The 21,132-nt window shown below is 38.5% G+C and overlaps 1 protein-coding gene across 6 annotated transcripts in view; it reads right to left on the bottom strand.

Moving 5' to 3' along the window:
* Nucleotides 1-21,132, bottom strand: part of Ptp99A (Protein tyrosine phosphatase 99A) — a 1,182,303-nt gene that overhangs the window by 320,520 nt on the left and 840,651 nt on the right. For all 6 annotated transcript variants that reach the window (XM_083117414.1, XM_083117415.1, XM_083117417.1 and 3 more), the window contains exon 5: nucleotides 11,976-12,163. In XM_083117414.1, coding sequence (XP_082973540.1) covers nucleotides 11,976-12,163 — 188 coding nt within the window. The remainder of the gene's footprint in view (nucleotides 1-11,975; nucleotides 12,164-21,132) is intronic.

The following is a 21,132-nucleotide window of genomic DNA, read 5'->3' as shown; positions in this document are numbered from 1 at the left end:
TCCAATCCAAATTGTATGACATGGCAATTTCACTCGAAAATTGAAGGATGGCACATTCAAAAATTACCAGAATGTCACTTACCATGTTTTACACCCGAGCCCTGTAATTCCATGGATGAAAACTATTTAAAAAATCCTTGTTCTATCAGAGCGCAGTTCAGATATTATCATCTTTTCTCTACCTCCCGCGACACATCAAAGTTTACCATAGTTCGTTTTGTAATAATGGTTCTTGGTTTCGGTTCACACTAACGATTTAAAATTGTGTTTATAGAGAACAAGAATTTAGAGAAAGCAATCAGTTAATTAATAGCGTGTATTTTAAAGATAACTACTCGATTATTATCGCATTATATACCGCGTTCAGCAATTTTACTTCAGAACTTCGGTTATTCCGAAGAAAGGGGAAAGACTCAAGATTTCAATCGTGAGATAATTTTTGTGTCCCACTTACAAGGAAACAGTAATGGTTTCAGTTTCAAAATGTTCCACTCAATCGAACAAGTTGATGTGGATAGTATAACTGCTTTGATGAGACTCCTCAAATATGATTTGTGTAACAGAATAGCTCATCAATCACTGCAGAAAAGAATGTCAGCAATTAATCACAGCTCATCAATAGTTGTGTCAGTTTGAAAAATTACACATCGCACATATGGGAATTGACAGGGAAATATGTTCCATGAATCACGCATTGATTTTCAAATCCAGATTCAATACGAGACTATTTCCTTGTTTTGGGAAAATGCGTAGACAAAAGTCATGATTATGGCTGCATCAAGTTCCCTTGTCATCGAAACTTATATTGTAGGTTAAGTATTTCTAGAAGTACTGTTGTCGGGTACTATTAATACTATCTAGACACGGTATTATTTTAGGCCATTTTAACGTCGCTGTCAACCTATTTAGATAAATCGCAAGGTTGAGAGTGGCTGATCATGTGATTAGATAGATGTAGTAATTAATACCCATGCCGTAGATGGACTTTAACTAAGAATCTTGGGGAAATGAAATTGTAAGTCAGATACTCAATGTGCACGTTCAGTGTGGTTACAGGGTACATTAATGTGATTGTAGAGCTCATAAATAGTATATTTAATGGTTATTACAAGCTTATCAAATGAAGTTTTAAAATGTGGAATTGCAAGGCATGATAACTTAAACAGTCCAGCAAAGAATTCAAAATATAAATCAAAACTTATTGACCTCGTACTTCAGACAATAACAGAAGAACGTTTGTTCGTGATTTACTAACAGAAACAAAAATAGGAAATTTTGTCTATTATTGTTCAAAGTTGCCATTAATTAATGTGCAACAAGAACATCTATGTATTCATGATTTCAAGACTAATAACAAAGAGAACGTGCAATGGTACAAATAAGCATCAAAGTACACTATTAAACAAATGCTAACGATGCTACATTTTGTATCATCGACTGAAAGTGCCAACAACTATCAACAGCACTTTCGCCGCAGACACAAAGGCATTGTTGGCTGCTATCACAATGCTGTGTGACTGCCTATGCTGTTAATTACTGTTGCCGAACAAGGTGGAGGGAGATAGTGCTACTAATATCTGCATGAATGTTGCACAAAGGCATAAAAGCGGCATATTTTCCCTTCGGCTCGGAGCGCGGTGTCTCTTTTTCGGGATGGCATGTAGCGATGGGTTGGGAACGGGGTTTGTAGATGGAGATACACACACGCACGTGGAAGGGGAGGAATGGAGAGGGGAGGGAGAGAGAGAGAAAAAGAGAGAGAGAGAGAGAGAGAGAGAGTGAATGAGTGAGTGAGTGAGTGAGAGAGAGAGAGTGAATGAGTGAGTGAGAGAGAGAGAGAGAGAACACAAGTCAATTATCAATTCACATTATGTCTTGCCGTACGTGAAGATGGTTTGGTAGTCTTTCAAGGTACAATGTTTACATGTAACAGAAGAAAGGTTATCGCCACAACAGCCACATTTTTAGCACCAACAATAATGAAAAAAAAGGCGATTCATTGTAAAAAAATCAATTAAAATTTTTTAAACGTTTTAAAAATAAATGACAAGTTAATTCTGAATGGAAAATTAAACTATCTCGCTTGTACTGGGCACTGGAGGGGATAATTTCCCGGTCCCGGTATCCAAATGGTTGAAGAAAAATTCCATTAATAGCATGTCAAAAACAGTAGTGTATTTGATTGGAAATCGCTATCTGTTAGGTAGATAGCAGAAAAGTACCAACATACGTCTTGTTTTGCCCATAGCAATGCCAGTTAACCTCAAATCTGTACTCCTTTATGTTAATCGTGACCATGAGCCTGAATGATTATTAGATGCCTCGACCAGGACTCAAACTAAGATCCTTCGGAGGTGAAGTTTGGATCGCCATAGTAAGTTCTCTTCCTGCGTGGCGGTTACATATTTGTCTTGTGTGTTTGCATTTGAAAACGCAAACACACACCAATGTCCAAAATACGATTCTGAAGGAAAATGGCATTAGGATATTTCGTAGAGTTCCAGCGCACTCATACATGAAAACGATAGTTTCATATGAATAGCCTCATTATGTATGCTCTAGTCTACGTTGTTACAAAGTCTACATTATATCGCAACTCATTTTCCTGCAAGCAATGCTATACTCTGTCGCAGGAATCTGTAGGGCAAACGAATGAAAGCAAGTCCTCTGCGCAAGTAGTGACATGAGTACTGTATTTCGTTCGGATTGAAAATAACATTTTCCCCCAAACTGACAACGAAAACAAAAGAGAAAGTAGATAAATAGAAAACTCTTACAGCCTGCATGCAAATTTAATAATACAAGTGTTCATAGATTGCATCTCATAATGAGAAAACCGTGTGGAGCCTAATAGTGGATCTTCGAAATGCATATTGGAAAGTCGATAGCAAGCTGTTCTTTGTCAGTGCATCATTTTCCTTTAAGTGCCCTTTCAGCGTATATTTCCCGTACTTAAAAATCGCCTCGGAATCATATGCAAGCTGGTAGGGTAAAGCATCCACACTCATCCCCGTCAGAAGGCAGATAATGATAGACCGTGTATCTATTATTCTAAGCACAATGCTCTGTGAATTTACAATTCAGCAAGGACTTGTGAACGGAAACACCCGGGTGCATCGGGGTTACTGTTCGCAACCTTTAAATTCCGAAACACTGAAGCAGGGCTTTCCATTCAGGGTCCTGCCAATCACTTGTCATAAGCGTTTTCATAATTCATCTTCCAAGTTCTCGATCGTGCTGAACTCCGGAGAGTGTGAATCACTAATTAAGTTTTGATTAATAATCACCGCTAGGAGAATGGACTGACCTCATTGAATAAATACATCGAAGTGAATGCTGCTGTTTCGGCAACCTCGAATCAGGTGTGTTTTTCTCCATGGAACGTTTGGTTACTGGAAAACACGTTGAGGGGAGAAAGGTTCAAGGCGGTGTTCTTACGTTGTGAATAAATGAACACACACATACACAGAGCATTCAAGATATATGCAAAAGAACAAAACCATAACCTCTCTCTCTCTCTCTCTCTCTCTCACACGTTCATGTTGTGGAGGAGTTTATTTTGTTTACGAGATGAGAAAATACAGAACCACTCCGTTAGCCACTACGCTATTGGTTTGACATGAAAAGATCCCAGGCTTAATTCCTGGAGGGAGCATAGTGCAGTGGTCCTGATTCCATTTTAAGCTGCATGCCCAGTCCAATTAATCTACCTAAACATAAAATAAAAATGGATTTACAACAAACTTTCCAAATTTTGAGAGAAGATAACGTCCTTATGGTTAGCACACAAATGTTTTCCTTTCACAGGAAAATGCTGGAGTATAGCCTGAGTGCAAATTATTTCAATGGTGCAAAGAAGACACTTTCGTAAAGAAATGAAAAGGGCATTACGAGTTAAAACTTATGTCCAAATATTTACATACAATTCGTATTTACTTGTTTATTTGATTTTAAGCCCATTTATGCTAATCCTAAATAATTTTATTTTGCAGAAATGAAAATTGGAAATAGAAACGTTAATAGGCCCATAATATTCCTCCATATTGACAAAAATAACGTTAATAGGCCCACAATATCCCTCCATATTGACATAAATAAGTGTTATCAAAATTGAAAATAATTGACAAAAATATTTTCCAATTAGCAAGAACTTAGCTTTCATTATGTTTTCTATCTTTTCTCCCTTTGGCAGACATTTTACATTTTTCTGTCAAACAGATGGCTGCCCAAGAGCACTTTTGACCACAATTAAGTGATATCTTTTCCTTCACCATACGCACACACAAAAATGTATGTGTACATATACATATATATATATATATTGTTGTCATAATGAGGATATCAGAAACTGTACGATATAGACCTGCTTTCAGCGACCAGATCGTAGAATATTAGAATTAAAAATAATGATGTGACTAACAAATGCATTCTCATTGTAGGACGAAATAGATTAACAAAACATGATATATTCTAAAGATTATTTGTAACTTGACATCAAAGAAAACAACACCAGTTTAGTTCCATACTTTTGAGTATGATTATGATGAAGCCCAACTGCAGACTGAAGCCCAACAGATGAGCATTCACAAAGGGTGAAATCAACTCCCATTGAAGTTCGCACTAACTGAGTTGTAACCAAGTGCATGCTAACTGAACGTGGTCGAATAAACCCTGTCCACGGAATGCATAAAAGATGCATTTCTGTGGCCCTGTCCTGCTTGTTACCGTATGGACATTTGACAAAACCTGTCTCTCTCGCTCGCATCTGGTTGGAACCTTTAAAAACCATGGTTCACGAAACATGAATGCTTAACTAAGTCGCCAAACTGAGAGAACATGGACCCGAGTTTTTGTAAATTGCTGACGACATTTTTAGAATGAGGTCTCTGCTCTTATTAATAAATTATGCTTAAAATAATGAATGCAGAGACTCTTGCTAGTGAACTGGGCTCTCTTCCTAATAACAGGAGGATTTGAGAGCTTGAAACCAAAAGAATTAGAGAAACCCATGCGACTTTAACTCTTTCTCTGACGGCAGTGTACAGTGCAGACTGTCAACAAATGACCATGTTTGAGAAAGGTTTATTTTACTAGTGTTGGCCAATATATAAGTACAGTTACAGTTTACATGTATCACTGAAGTTACCATTCTTTCCACAACTTCAGTAGAAACCTAGAATCTTCAAAAGACAAGGAAAATTTTATCTTAAGGTAAAGTTAGTTTAATATTTCTAAACTAAAGAATATGTAAATATGAAAATGTTTAAAGATTTCGATATACCTAGTAATTACTCCACATATTTGCAACGATTCTGAGAATAAATATGAACGGAAAACTTGGGTGAATACGCCATGATTCCACGATATCACTTTTAAACAATGTGGAATGGTTGACATCAATTCTTAGGGCTACATTACCTTACAGTTCATGGAAACTTTCCTTCAAATTCCTGGATTATATTAGTAAAATAGTTCTTTCCATGTTTTATTCGCTGATACCTTCCACAAATTTCATGTAAATCGCCTTGTAATCCAGGAATTCCGGGTTCGATCCCTTTGAATGATAATTTCACAGTTGCTCGAAATCCACGATGAAGGAGGTCCAGTCCCCATTAGTCTAACTGAGCATAAAGTGCACCAAAATGAGAAATACCAACAATAGAGATTATTCATTAATAAATTATTTAATGGAGATAATTTGTGAACAAATTAATTAAGATAGAATATGTTGGATCAAAAGAAAAAGCTGCACAGCATGTGGTGCTGAAAGGTGTTTACGAAATAGTTGTCTGTGTTTTATGCAAGTATTTCTAATATATATTATCATAAAACAGGACGAGGCTAAGCCTTCTTTTTCTAGTGATCAGTCTTACATTTTGTCATATTTTCTTGTATTCGACTATATTATTTTTTTTAGGAAAATTGGTCCACAAAACGAATGGGGTTTAACTTCTAATTTTGATAAAGAATAAATTATTCATCTATGATGAGTCTGCGGAAGTATGACTGGGATAGTGTTGAATGAACAAAGTTATACTACGGAAAGTACAACTTTACGAAGATTGAACAAAGTATAGATTGAAAGCACAAAAAATGGTTTATTTGATTTGTTTGCTGTTTTAAGTCCACTTTATGCACAGTAAGGCTAATTGGGACTGCATCTACAGATTAAAGTGGGATCCGAACCACTATGTGCCTCCGCCGGGTATCGAACCCGGGACCCTTTAAAAAATGGTTTATTCTTGGATAATTTATTTATTTGATTCATTTGTTGGCTAATTTGCAAAGATGGGGATGAGTGGTGATATGATGAAATTAATGAATGGACACTCACAAACATCCATGCCCAGGTCGGGATTCGGACCCGGGACCCCTGGCGTCGTAGCGCGACGTGTTAACCACTCCGCCACGGGGGCCGGCTTATTCTTGGATAAGTACAGATGTTACCCTATCTCACAAATTTCAGAATAGTACAACATATTAACTAAGTGTTCTAAAAACCACAGAAGAATAAAAGTTATTTCCCAAAACAAAGAACGGATAAGTTGGAATTCCTACTTTTGTTACTTTTCCATCTCTTGGGTTAATCGCGACTATGATGATAAGTTATGGACTCATCAAATGCATGACGAGGACAAACACAATGCCTGACAGGGTTAGACCTTGGGATATCTCTCTGACTTCGTAGTCCGTTACGAAGCCGGCGGTAAGTTGGAATTAATGGAAAGATTAAGACTTGAACTTCACTACCTAACAAATAATTAAATGAACACGGCAGTACTTCACATTTGATAGAAACAATAGAAGAAAAACAACAACAGAGTTTTCAGTGCAGTGGGAGACGAAAATTCACTACAAGCCCTCAATCAATGACCCTGACATGCCACTGGGTATGATATTCTTGGACGTGCAACAATCGTGCCGACACCGACATTAATGTCTGGTTGGGAGAGAGAGAGTGAGAGAGAGAGAGAGAATGGGAGGGGGTGTTTGACAAATGATTCAATGTAACTAACGAAGCAAAGCGAGAAGATGAGGGGACAAAATCGGACAGAAAATCACTACTCGCATTGATTTAATGCATCATCTGCGCTGCACGTACGCTCATGCTGATAACGACATCAAATAACAGTAGATATTGCATGGTGTTGACCAATTTCAAACCACCTCCGATCCGGATGTGCTTCTCAAGCTTAGTGATTCTCGCACAATTTGATCAACTGACTACATTACGGCTCGTGTGATTGAATGCGCTTCACACCCAAAAAACATACCAGGGATATTCGCTTCTCGTATAAGCATTACTCTTTACCTGTGATAGCAGTTTGCCCATAGGTGAATTAGTTCTACCATGAATCGAACTTCAGAATTACTCCATCAGGGTGTTGCAATCCAATCAAGCTATATTATAGGTATAACTTTATACAATGAAATATATATATTACGTAGATAACTGATTAATTATCTCAGTACATTACATAATTTTTCATTCTCTCTACAACGAAAACTATAATTCGGGGCAGAAGAAAGTTCAGAATTAATACAACATGTGGAGTTCACAGCTCGACAAAGCGGAAAATAAATATAATAGTTACGTACTTAACTCCCGAGAAAGTAATCATCGTCATACCTGTAAAATGTCATCTGCAAGTAAGGAAAATTATAGAAACTCATTGTGCATACCTCAATCTTCAGAAAACACACATTTATGTGAACAATTATTTTTTCACGTCGCTGGAATGAAATATTTATATTTACACAAAGTAAACTAAATTGAACTTTTAGTATATTTCGGAAAAAGAAAAAATCTCGACAGAACACCGAGATTCTATTTTTGACGGATTGATTTGTTTTATTGTACTTCGATTTTGTGCAACTCTTGTCTAATTGGGAAGAAATTATTATTTAAACAAAAAAGTTGTATCTTTATAAGTGCATTTGTGTAAGATTTTCTGCTGTTTCCTTAGCGTTTTTTTTTAAAATAATTACTTTGGATGATAATGACGGACACATTCGTGATAAGGCTGCATGCAGGAAAAACATGTAGTAGTGTAGTATATTACAAACCGTAATCAAAGTTAAAATGTCAATGTTGACAATTATGCAGGCCAACAACGCGGCTTGCCTTCCAACTCTATATTTCTGTACATTGAACTTTCATTAAAAGATTGAAGTTTGTGATGGGATGACGACGGCCTTATAGCGAGAGATTTCTTGTCCAAACAGGAGACTTCCCAAGGATTAGTAGTTGACTACACATGAGGGAGAAGGTCCTACGGTGTAATGGGTCTACTTTAAGAGGTTATAATATGTACTCCTCGGTTACGTTACACTTTCTTCCTTATAGCTACGATATTGCAATAGAGTGGCTTGTATTATTGATTATAATAAAATGCCAAATGTGTATTATGATCGATTTAAGTTTGAAGAAAAGGCAACTAAACTTCTAGATTAAAAGATTCGTCAGTCAATTTCAGTTGGCAGTCTGAACAGTCGAGTAAAGAGAGCTAAGCAGAGCAATCTAATTGAAAAATGAGAGAAAGAGGCGTCAATTACAGGTCTTTCTTTCTTCCACAAAATAATAATTTTGAGCACTAAGAGCCGTTGATACAAAATTTGAGTAGAGTGCCAATTTCTTGATATTATATGCTTCGTAAGAGACTGCTACTCAATACACACGATCAGTGAATATCGGACACAACTAGTTTTATCTATTTCTTCACATTACATACCATTAATACTGAAATGTGTAACTTTTCTCTCTTCTTATTAACTTTTACACACCTCTGAAAGTTAGTCATTAAGTTTACGTTGTGTGATTTCTCACATAAAAAATATAATTTTTGTTCTTTCGGAAACTCATGTAAATTGGATAAGTGGTACTCAATCTTAAGAAATAATATTTCCATGGTTATTCCAATAGAAAAATAAACTGACTTGTATTTCAAATTAATTACCTGTATTGATGTCTCCCTAACTTGAAATTGCGAGAATTCGATTTTCAGGGTCCGGGGTTCGAATCGTGGCCTGGACATGGATGTTATTTGTGAGTGTCCCTTTACAAATTTCATCATGTCATCACTCATTTTCATCGTCGCGATTAGCCGAAGGTAGCAGAAAATATAATATCCAAACAACTTTCATGGGGGAGATCTACGGCCTCGCAACGGCCAAGCATGCAGCACTTCAAGAGGTATCACCAGACTAGATTTTCGGCAGCTCCTCTTTGAACAGTTATACTAATTCCTTCCCATGGGATACAGTAGTGAAGCTTCCATATATTTTCATTGGGACGGACAGTCACCTGCAAGCAGGTGACATTGCTTGGTGCATTCCTATCTCGTCTAGAGAGTAAGCGAACGCCAAGGAACGGGAGCATATCCTCACAGTGATGGAATTATGGGGCCACAGCCCGAGGCAACGTCGTCGACATTGATCCATCCACACTCCCATTGTTTGAAGGCGCCAGTGACCAGATGGCAGGGAAGCGGAAAGGGATTTAGCGATGGAAAAGTTAGGATCAGGGCTAAGATGGTATATTCACTGGGGGAGCACGGCTAACATCTACAACGAGGGGAGATTTCCACAGCTCTCGCCCCGAGGGTCATCCGGTTTGCGAGTTCCCTGTCCTGGACCACTCTATGTTTACGTGATTAAATTATTTAATGTGCTCGATTCATCTCGGTCAATGTTTTGTACCGTACAACAGTAGAGTAAAGTAGACAAATATGGAATACCAATTTTGTTTTGGGTCATAACTAGTAAAATAGGAATATTTTGCTCTGATATGTACGAAGACATGTTAGGTGTAATGTGGTACATATCTTGTTTAGTAAAAGATAGACACTTAGCAGAAAAATAAAAAAAAGTAAAAAAGGACAAATGTTTACATTTGGGAAAGGGTCGACAAATATGAAATACCTGGTGCTATACTATATAAAAAATAAAACATAAGACCTAAATTTTATCTTTGTACACCAAAATAAGGAGAAATATATTTACACACTAATACAATATTGAAACATGACAACCTGGTAAAATATATCCTGTTAGATAGCAATGAGGGACATATCAGCAGAAACTGTTCCAACAGCCAAGATGTGTCTAATGAGACATGAAACTATTTGCAGAAATCACAAACATACCCTTAGCCTGAATATCCTGCACACATTCTTGACGCAGGGCACACTGGATCCACTGCTTACCTTGATGATACCATTCCATATATTCCCTTCAGTATTCCATATTTGTCGCTCCGCCATATTGGCTTTGTCTTGCCCGCAGCAGCCACCATTATTCGAAAAATATTTCAACACCTTCACCTATTGATAGCTCCAAATATGCACATTTCAACACCAACGTACCATTCAAGGCACTCACATACACTAAATTATTTGCGACCTGTAAAGCTTTTTCACAGCCAAAAACAGTCTTTCTCGCGCATTAACCAGCAAACACGTCCAGGTTCCACCAAAGCAGTCTCATAACTAACGGCCGGTTACTAAGATGTGGTACATCAGCTTTCTGCCAGATATCAACACACATTAAACTAGATACTAGGTATTCCATATTTATCACCCTATTCCATATTTGTCTACTTTCCTCTACTATAATTGAATCGGTAATATGAAGAACGTTGAATCCAACCAAAACCAAATGCCACAGAAACAGCACAAAAATCAGCCATGTTGTTTTCTCTTATGTTTTTCCAGAAATAAAAATTTCCACAGTACAGAAAACTCTTCCATCTGTTCATAATATGTGTCACTACTAAATTCATACAAGCCAAACATTTTTTTCCCAGTTTTACTTCTCTGTCGTCTCTGTTGGCCAAACTATTGGTTACAATGTTGTTCATGTGACCGATTCAATTATAATACTGTGTTAAGAATTAACATGCAAAAAATAAAGCCTATGTTTATGTCACAATGGTTATTCCCAATCCTGACACTGTCAATTGCACGACTGGTTTTGAGGCAGTCTATTCAGGCCGCGGTGGCTCAGTCGGTAACGCGTCTGACTACCATGCTCAAGGTCCCGGGTTCGATCCCCGGCCGGTTCAAATCCGGGAACTTTTCTAACGGTGGAAGCGGCCCCGGCGCACACCCAGCGTCGAATAGCATGGGTACCTGGGGGAAACCCTGGGGGGTAAAGGCGGTCAGGGGCGTGATGCTGATCACATCACCCCCACTCACGACCGGATCAAGAAAGTGTGGGGCGTTACCCCCACACCCCCTATACGCCTTCATGGCGTGGTGCTATGCACAGGGGAACACTTTACCTTTACCTTTACCTATTCAAAATACATTGTGGTCTCGACCTGAAGATTTCAAGTTTAACTTTTGCACATTTAGTTTTGTAGATATAAAGCTACGCATTTTGATCATTTACTAAAAATATGCACTTTGTAGGAATGAAATATTACTTTTCGCGTGTTTGTAGCATCTAAGTGAAGCGCAACTAAGCGATTGTATGGAGTGAAAATTACGAAAGAAAGTTGTTTGTATTTAAACAACAATTAATTGCGTTTCTTCGAACTATCAATAAATCTAATGAGGTAGTAGTTCTACTTAAGCTAACTGGGCACAACTTCTTCGCAACATAATTCACATCGCCTTTATACTGAAAAGGGAATAAAGAAATGATAAGATATTATTAGAAACCGATGCCATACAACAGGCAAACATACAAGTTTCTCGGGGAAAGAAGGTAAACAGAAAAATTATCTGTGGTATTCTTGTTCAGCACTAATTTGACGACAAGAAATCTTTATTTTGGTTCATGCAAGCAGAAATAAGCGCGTGATCATTTTAAAGAGCAAACAATTCCCTGTATTGCGCCATGTGCACAAACACTTTAAAGAGGTATTCCTCTCTACAGTGAATTTCAAATTTAATATTTTCCGCAAACAAATCAGGAGAGATAAGCATAATTTAATTAATGAAACATCAAGAGAAAATTGTTAAGGTACTTACATCAACGTTGGGGTCCCGGATATAAATTTCCTTGATAGCTTCAGAGCCCTTGTAGCGAGGCCTGTAGGCGATGCGATACCCCAGGAATTCTCCATGGATCGTGTCACGATGCGGGGGCCTCCAACTGATATGCAGGGACGTGGCACTCGTGTTGTGGGCCGTAGTGATGGTTGGTTTACCTTCAGGCACTGCAAAGACAAATGGTACCCATGAGGATAACGAGACTTCTGGAACCCTCGAGAATATAGCCATTTATTTCCTGCCCTAGCCATCTTCTCTTAAATGGTAACCAACTCCGTGAGACGTAATTGTCACATCTGTATGAAGTAAATTGCCCTACGGTAGACGTGACTAGGAAGATTAAAGATAAAAAAGGAAGAAAATTGCAGAATATGTTAATAATAATAATAATCACACAATCTTTACAATTCCTTCGAGTAGCACGTATATTGAATATTGATTGTATTTTGGCTATATCTCTCCTCTTCTCTGAGCTAATCACGACGATGAGAATAAATTATGAATTAATGAAATAGATGAAGGGACAAACTTGCCTTGCTCAGAATCCGAAACTATGACTTCTATCTTTGTAGTGCTTTATACTAAACTCACCGTTACGGAGGCCTGCGCATTGTGTTATATCACGTTAAGAGAGAGATCAGCTACGTATAGTTAATAATATTTACAAAATTCTATCTCTGCATTTATCTCATAGATAAAATATATAGAATGTCTACTTATAAACTTATAGTTTAAATATTGAAATATTTTATTACATCACATTCAGAGAGAGATCAGATACATAGTTATTAATATTTACATAAATTCTACGTATCTCTACACTTGTCTTTTAGATGATACACTTTATACATTGGAACATTTTATTTGAACTATGCTCGTCCAGCACTAAAATTCTTGTACAACAACAAATATATTTCAAGTAGTGTTGGTTTAATAATAAGTTATATAACAGATACATTGATGAGAACAATTGTGATTGTGCTGTTATTATAGGTATTTTCTAAGCTTCGCTTCTCATATAGCCTGGTGCTTAAAGATTGCATACGAATTTCGAATCAAATGGTATTCTTAGCCTTATATACAAAGTAGAGCTGTGAGGGTTTATGGCACGTGGTCCTAAATACCAATTTTTGAGAATGTTCTCTGAGTGACCAATTTGCCATTTGACATTTCCTAACTGCGTGACGAGATCTATGAACATGTACGTTATTTTATGTTTTCTAGCTCCAGTCCTTTGAGGGCAAGATCCATCAAAGTGGAGCATGCTCTTCACATGCATTGCATCAAAGTGATTGCGTTAAGTAGGCAAAGCGCTCTCTCTCTCTCTCTCTCTCTCTCTCTCCCTTCAGAGGTCACCGGTTCTATTTTGAACTTTCCCAAGAAAAGCCAAAACGTTGCTCGGTAGAGGTCCGTATCTTTGCTTGATTCCATCTCTTCAATTTTACGCGTAGTACTGCACATCTTCTATCCTAGGGTCGTTGGAGCAGGTTCTCTGAATTCCCATACAGAATGTTTTGAAGAGGTGCGGCAAATCCCTGCCCCTTCAAAGAGAGAGCGAGAGAGAGAAAGGAGAGGAGGAGAGAGAGAGAGAGTGAGTTGGCGGGCAGGGTACAGAAATCCTAAAATCAATAGATTTTCTCCCACATAAACAAAGTCCTGATGCTCCTTTCCGCTGCCGGGAAATTGCTAATGTCAACAGTCCAAATATACAATTATAAACTTTCTAGCACTTTTAAAGAAGAACGGTTTGTTTTCGTCAAACGTAGATACGATTACAGTCAATGGCATATATTAAAGATAACTTTTTAGGAGTCTACATTTGTTGCATAGTGACGCTTTGTCGAAAAAAAATCACCTTTAAATTTAGTAAACACGTCCGTTTTTCCATAACAAAAAAAAAGAAAGGAGGATATTAATTGCGTTTCGAACCAAATTCTACAATCAAATTCAACACCGGCAATTTCAATCTTCGAAAAGCCTTATAACATATTAATAGAACATTTAATGTACAGAATATGCCTACCATTTTCTTTTCACTCAAGAACGAATACTTTTATGTAGAAATTGATTTTTTCTCTGCATATTCATAGGCATAACGTTTGATACAGGATTGGGATGCAACGTCCATGTCTTGGATTTTGAGACATTTTTTTAGGTATTTTTTACGGCAATGATTCTTACTCTCACAGTAACATAGATGGCTGAAAGATAAAACTTTCATTTCTTGCATCTCGAGGTAAGAATTTAAACTTGACTCCAAACAAAGACTACACATTTTGAATGGTATGTGTATACATTTTTCATGCATAATTTCTCCAAGATTATTAAAGAAAGCAAACACCAACTTTTACATTATATTTACATGCTGACAATTATTAGCAACATTCATTCATTAAGAACTCATATGGCTGTTGCAATGATTTTATTGATCAATTTTCAATTTGTCTCAGCAATAGAGAAAGTGCTCCAGCCATTTCAGTTTCAGTACACACTAACTGGTTATCATAGAAACAGGAAAATATCGTTAATGCGATAGATATTCCCTCCACACTTGAAGGAATTTAGATTAAAAATAACCTGGGAATGCAAGTCTGGTGCGTGCGCGCCCACCTCGCTCAAGATATCTACGAATATTGGAAATAACTTTGTAAACATTTAGATTATAGTGAATTTTAACGAGAATTGATTGATTGATTTTGTTTTTTAAGTCAACTTCATGCACAGAAAGGCTAATCGGGGCTGGACCTATAGTTTAAAGTGGCATCGGAACCACTATGTGCCTCCACTGGGTATCAAAACAGGGGTCCCTTGATTACAAGGCGACGACGCTACCACTAGGCCATCGGGTAGGTCAACGAGTGTTTGACTATGCACGTAGTCTCAAAAGCTGAAGCAGATCAAGTAATTAAACAAGCAATCAAGAGCACAGAAGAGCAGAGGAGGTAGTTCACTGAAATTGTTAAACATGTGAGAGGCAAAATTCAATTCGAAAGCAAGTTGGAATCGTTTCTTCCTTTAGCTTAAAATCGTTAAGTCAAACCAAGCTCAGAAGTAATCTATTCTGCTGAAAACCAGTTTCAAAATCGATAGGAAATACACAGCGAGATTATATAGATTATGCAAGAACATAATACTTCATGTTTGCTCTTATCTGCGTGATTTATAACATAAGGTATAAAAATGTATCTCCTCTGCAGTTATCGACATTTTATGTGGACACTCAGTTAGGTGTGGGGACAAAAAAAAGTATCTATGCAATCTCGACGGTTTTAGTTACAGATCTGCACGAACGAAAGCTTAGCACAGGTTTAGTTAATATTTTACAACGTAATATTGCCATTTTGTGCAAAATATGAATTATTGAGATACTCTAGAAAACGTGTTTTGAAACTATGCCATTTAATATCAGAATCAATAATCAGAGTAAAATATTAACGTATCCTAAATTCCGCCTCGGTGGCCAAGAGCGTCGAATGAAAGCGTCATGATCTCGCCACCCAAGATTCAGGGTTCGAGACCCGTACTGGGAATGGGAGTTTTTAGTAGGTGTCCTCATCGTCGCAAGCAGCCAAAAGTGGAGACAAATAATAAAAAGAAAAGACAAATAAGAAAAATACGTCGGCCTCCGTGGCGGAGTGGTTAGCATAGCGCGCTACAAAGCCAGAGGTTCCGGGTTAGGATTCCGGCTAGGACTTGAATGTTTGTGTTGTCCGTAAAATGAGAAAACCGAGAATATAGAGAAAAACTGATATGTAGCTACGAATGTTGAGAAAAAGTGTGAATGACGGGGGATACCACCGAATAGGGGTATAGTGGTTAGCACATTGCACTACAACGCCAGGGGTTTCGGGTTCGAATCCTGGCCTGGGCGTTTGTGAGTGTCAATTCATCAATTTCATCATATCATCACTCATCCCCATCCTCGCAAATTAGCCAAAAGTGGCTCAAAAGGCGAGTAAAATAAAGCAAATCAATCAATCAATCAAAATCAGAAAAATACAAAAAAAAATACTAAGCGGTAGAAACCAAATATGCCCCGGCCTTTTATAGTCATGAAAGCATATTCTTCATCGCCTCAACAATCACACTATTAATTGCACTAACTGAAAATGTTTGCTTGCATGAAGCAAGAAGTGAATGCGTATCATTTTCCGTCAATCATTACCTGAAAGGAAAGTGTCGCGTAATAGAAACTTGATTTTGAATGATAAAAATCATGGCAAACATGTCCAATTGAATGTTTGTATTAAGTTACTTTATGCACAAATCAGCTAATCTGGACTGGACCTAGAGTTCTAAGTTGAATTCGAACCACTCCGTACTTACACTGGTTATCGAACCTGGAAACCCTTGATTATACCTAAGTCGATGCCGTTAGCACCAAGACGTCGGGGACGCTTGAGCTTTAGTTTTATTGTCCACTTTATGCATAGGAAGGCTTATCGGCATTGTACGTACCTACAGTTTAAAGTGGGATCCAAACAACGTATGCCTCCACCGGGTATCGAACTCGGGATCCCTTGATTACAAGACGATCGGGGAGGCCATAAATACGTTGGATAACACGAAAGGGACTTCCGGAAGTCGTTGATGTAAGTCGTTTCTTGACTCAGAAGAAGACTAGGTAGTGTTCTTGTCTTCAATGAATATACAGTACACGCATGCACTCACGCACGCACACAAAACACACACAAACACTTCGCTGTGATAGTAAATTATAAATAGAAGAGTTAAAAAATTTTCTTTAGTGTAAAAACACATGAAGATAGTTTCAAGTAGAAGAAATGTCACGCAAAAATACCCACTGACAAACACGCCAAGACAGACGCACATACATGCATACCAGACGAAAGATAGAATCTCTGAATAACATGCAAACCTCCAAGGAAGGCAAAATAATGCTTTCGATTGGAAGATATTACCACTACGCAATGTGATGGGTTGGGCATTTGGCTATAATGACATACGCAAGAGATTCGTACAGCAGATAAACTTCCAAGTTTCTCCATCCCTTCTATTTCGCAGGTCCCGTCATCAAGATAACCAGCCTTACTGTTAAATACACGGTACCGATCGCAAGCAAACAAAAGATTAGACACAGCGGCACGACATTTGAGTTCTTTCCTCCAAAATGGTCTTTGGAGTGGAAATAATTGGGCATGCACGTATGTCCGCAGCTAAATAATGTACGAATGGGAGTTTGTGTATGACACATTGCATGTTTGGTTTTAGCGGTAATCGTCTGAAACAGTGGTGTTAAATTGTCAAATGAACCGTAATTTTCATTTACATAAGCCTGATTATTGATCACATTGATTCTATGCCAAGGACATTGCACAGAGTTTTTGATACCAAACGTTTCGCAGCCATATCAGGGCGACGCTCGTTCGTTGACAAACAGAAATGAAAATTAAAAATCCTACATAAAAACACTTCTCACGAACTTCATGTCCTTTGCACTTTCGTTGCTATGGTTACCCTACCGATACTGTTATTATTACAAACCTGAACAAAGCAGCAATTAAACTGCTTTGTGCTGTTTCTTTGGTTGATTTGTTGAGGTAAATCACAAGTCTCGCTTCAAGGAACTGTGCCACATGACTAATCAATAACTCTGACAAATACAAAATTTGCCAGTTCTGGCTAATCGCCACAATGGGGATGAATGGTGATAAAATTAGATAGATGAAGGGACAGTCACAAGCACATATGGGACGACACAACGTAAGCCCTTCAGAGGGTTGTCATGGCTATGTATCCATGCGCCAGAGCGCAGCCCAGGATGTAGTACGAGGAAGAGAGGTTGGCATTTAGTATTTTTAGATGTCACTCCTTACATCGAAGTAAAATTATTAAGATTGCACTGATATGTTTTCATGCGCGTAAAAAGTAAACCATTGGCAGATATCAGTTATTTTGATTTAAAATGATAATTGCAGTTTAATTATAACAGAAAGATAATTTTGATAACGTTATTGATTTTCCGGTCCCTGCCGAGTCTTATTTTTCTAATGATTGCTTACTGACCTCCGTGGCGGAGTGTTTAGCACAGCGCGCTACGGCGCCAGGTTCGAATCCCGAAAACCAAATCAATCAATATAATGTTTTGCTCGGTAAATCAATGCAGGTAGAATCATCTCAAGCGTGTGAATTCAAGATCAATTTTCACTTTCCTTAAGTGGCCAAGGGTTAGAGTTTCAAGCCCATAAGGAATACAGTACTGATGTGACTGCCAGGCAGCAAGACTGAAGCACTAACCCGACGTCTCCACAGGCGCAGAAATTTCCACTTCTGGAATCGTCACTGGGTTGGACCCTGGCACTACCTTCCAGCACTACTTACCTATTCATCAACCCCCTCAGTTGCAGAAGTGCTCGGAGCAAGGAATATTCATTGGTGGCACGGTGGAGCCTTCCATCCCTCAAATATCTCCTCCTAAACTTCTTCCTTTACCGAGTGTAGACTTTCCTCGCATGCGCATGGGGGCATTAAATAAATTACCAAGTTACCCGTAAAATTTCGTTCGATGCAAGTCCCATGAATTCTGCAACTGGTAGGAGCAGGAGTCAACTTACAACTAAGAACTTATAATAAAAACTAAGTATTGGCAGTGATCAAGTTTCAAGCTTCCTCACGCTTCACTTCATTGTCACCTTGACGGCCTCCGTGGCGGAGTGGTTAGCGTCCCGCGCTACGACGCCTGGGGTCCCGAGTTCGAATCCCGACCTGGGCATGGGTGTTCTTTGCGAGTGTCCCTTCATCAATTTAATCAAATCATCACTCATGTGGCAGAAAAGCGTTGTTTTACCTTGAATTACATAAAATTTTGCCACTGAACAGAACCTTTGGTCTGTGCCCGTTTCGCCTTTTCCCATTTCGCCTTACCCGTGAATCATTTCCCTCTCCGGGTTTAAGGCGAAACGGAAAAAGATGAAAGGGGCATTCCGTTTTGGCCATAGATCAACTGGTTTTTATGTGCTGATAACGTGTAAGACGAAACGGGAAAACATGGAACCTTTAATATTTTTGGTGGAATAATTTTGAAAATGCCATCCACTTCTTTAGAAACTGTATTCAGCGATACCGGTATCATGTAAATTGAGGTAAATTTTAGATCAATTTAATGTGAAAATTTCTATAAACTTCATCTTAAACTCTGAAACAAAAGGATGTTTTAGTTTATATCATCATCGCTATTACGTATTAGGTCAAAATTTCCTGTTTCACTAGTTCCTTCCATATCGACCAGAACCCGACGACAAGCACAACTGTCGGCCTCCCTTGGCGGAGTGGTCTCGTAGTCGACAAGTCGCAAGTTCAAATCCCGCAGGTCCTGACAGGTTTCTCCTGTGGTTTTCCTCAATTACTCCAGCCAGAGTACGATAAGACTCCGTTCAAGTTTGCCAAGAATTACAGACCGGTTAATGCTGCAACATCTTTCACGTGTTATAACCTGAACAGGCATTTCTTTTACCAGAGGTGTAAGAGGTTACTTGACCGTAAGGACCCAAATATCAACCTCTCTTCCACGTAGCACATCTTGGACTGCATTTTGCAGGCTAACACGGCTGTTACGTCTGAACCCACAGCATGTGTAAACTACATTTATGTATGTTTGTGATTCTCTTCAGCCATCTCATCACCAGTCATCTCCATTGTCTCGATTAGCTAGACGCCGACCTCCTTGGAGGAGTGGTTTGTACACAGCGCTACGACTGTCGCCGGTTCGAATCCCAGTCTGAGCATGGATGTTTTTTTGTATGTCCCTTCATCATGTCGTCACTCATTCTCATCTTCGAGATTAGCCAAAAGTGGAAGTAATGCGAAGTTAAATAAACAAAATCAATCAATCAATTAGCTAGAAGTGAGAGAGAAACTAAAATCAATCAATCATTTTTGAACATTCACAAGCAGTAACGATACCCTCCAAAAAAAGAGAGGGGGAAGCAGAAGGTGGTGCGAAAATTTGCCGAGGAGGCAGCCACATCAATACCATACAATATAAACTCCATTCAAAAATGCTAATTTGAGCATTTTTATTGATTGATTGATTTGATTTAGTTTACTTCGCTTTTCTGTCATTTTTGGCAAATCGCGAAGATGAGGATGAGTGATGAAACCGATGAAGGTAAACCCACAAAGAACATCCATGCTCAGGCCGGAATTGAAACCTGGCGCCCTAGTGGTAACCACTCCGCCACAGAGGTCGGCTTATTTGCGCAAATATATACCTACTTTTTCTTATTTGCTGGTGGTCGTTAGAGGGCGTCGACTGGTCGACGGAGGAGGGGGGCGCTCACCCGTCCCCTCTGGCGCCATCGCCATGCACGGTTATCCTATAGCGATAAAAGTAAGCAAACAACCAAATGACCAATATCGACCACTGCCATGTCTATTAAGAACTATCCATTGTATGCATTAGATGATGTTAATTGTAATTTTCAAGCAAACTGTAAGTACTTTTACGTTTTGCTCTCCATCACGAGTTCATTTTTTTTTAGGGATTAAAGTGTAAAGTAATTAAGGAGGCCAGGAGCTTGAGAGTATTCCATGCTTGGCGAGCTGAAGAAATCGATGTAAGCGACAGTAAGGGATGCGGGTGGAGGCAGGAAGGAAAGCTTCAAGGCAGGAGCATCTGAGCGAGGGAAGAAACACGTCACAGAGAATCTGCACGGAGAGAAGGGAACAATTAAGGCAAAGAAAGACAAAAGACCCGAAGATAGGAGGGGAAGACCAAGACAAGACGCAGGTGTGAAAAGGCAAAATGGAGGAGGTAAGAAATTGCAAGAATTAAAGAAGGAAGAATTACTTTTTTTCCCCCCTGGAAGTTTTGGGTTATGGTAAATTATAAGGAGGGTGCTGGAAGAGCAGCAGTGACGGTTTGGGGATGTTAAAAAAGCTGCTGGCAATATTTAATGCACCATCTGTTTCACGAAGTGGGAGAAGAGAATATCTTTACATATAAATTCAACAGTTTCTTCTCAAGGACTACCCTTGCATCTATCAAACTAAGCAAAAAAGGAATTACATATAGTAATGGAGAATGTGGTGCAAAAGAAGAGATTATTGAATGTATCTTTGATCCCTTGAGATGTAACTGAAAAACAACACAGGAAACCACACAGCTTTTTGTTTT

Source organism: Lepisma saccharinum, chromosome 2 (genome assembly GCF_977018435.1).
Source record: "Lepisma saccharinum chromosome 2, izLepSacc3.1, whole genome shotgun sequence".
In the NCBI taxonomy this organism is placed as follows: Eukaryota; Metazoa; Arthropoda; class Insecta; order Zygentoma; family Lepismatidae; genus Lepisma; species Lepisma saccharinum.
This window is presented reverse-complemented; position numbering and strand designations above follow the sequence as displayed.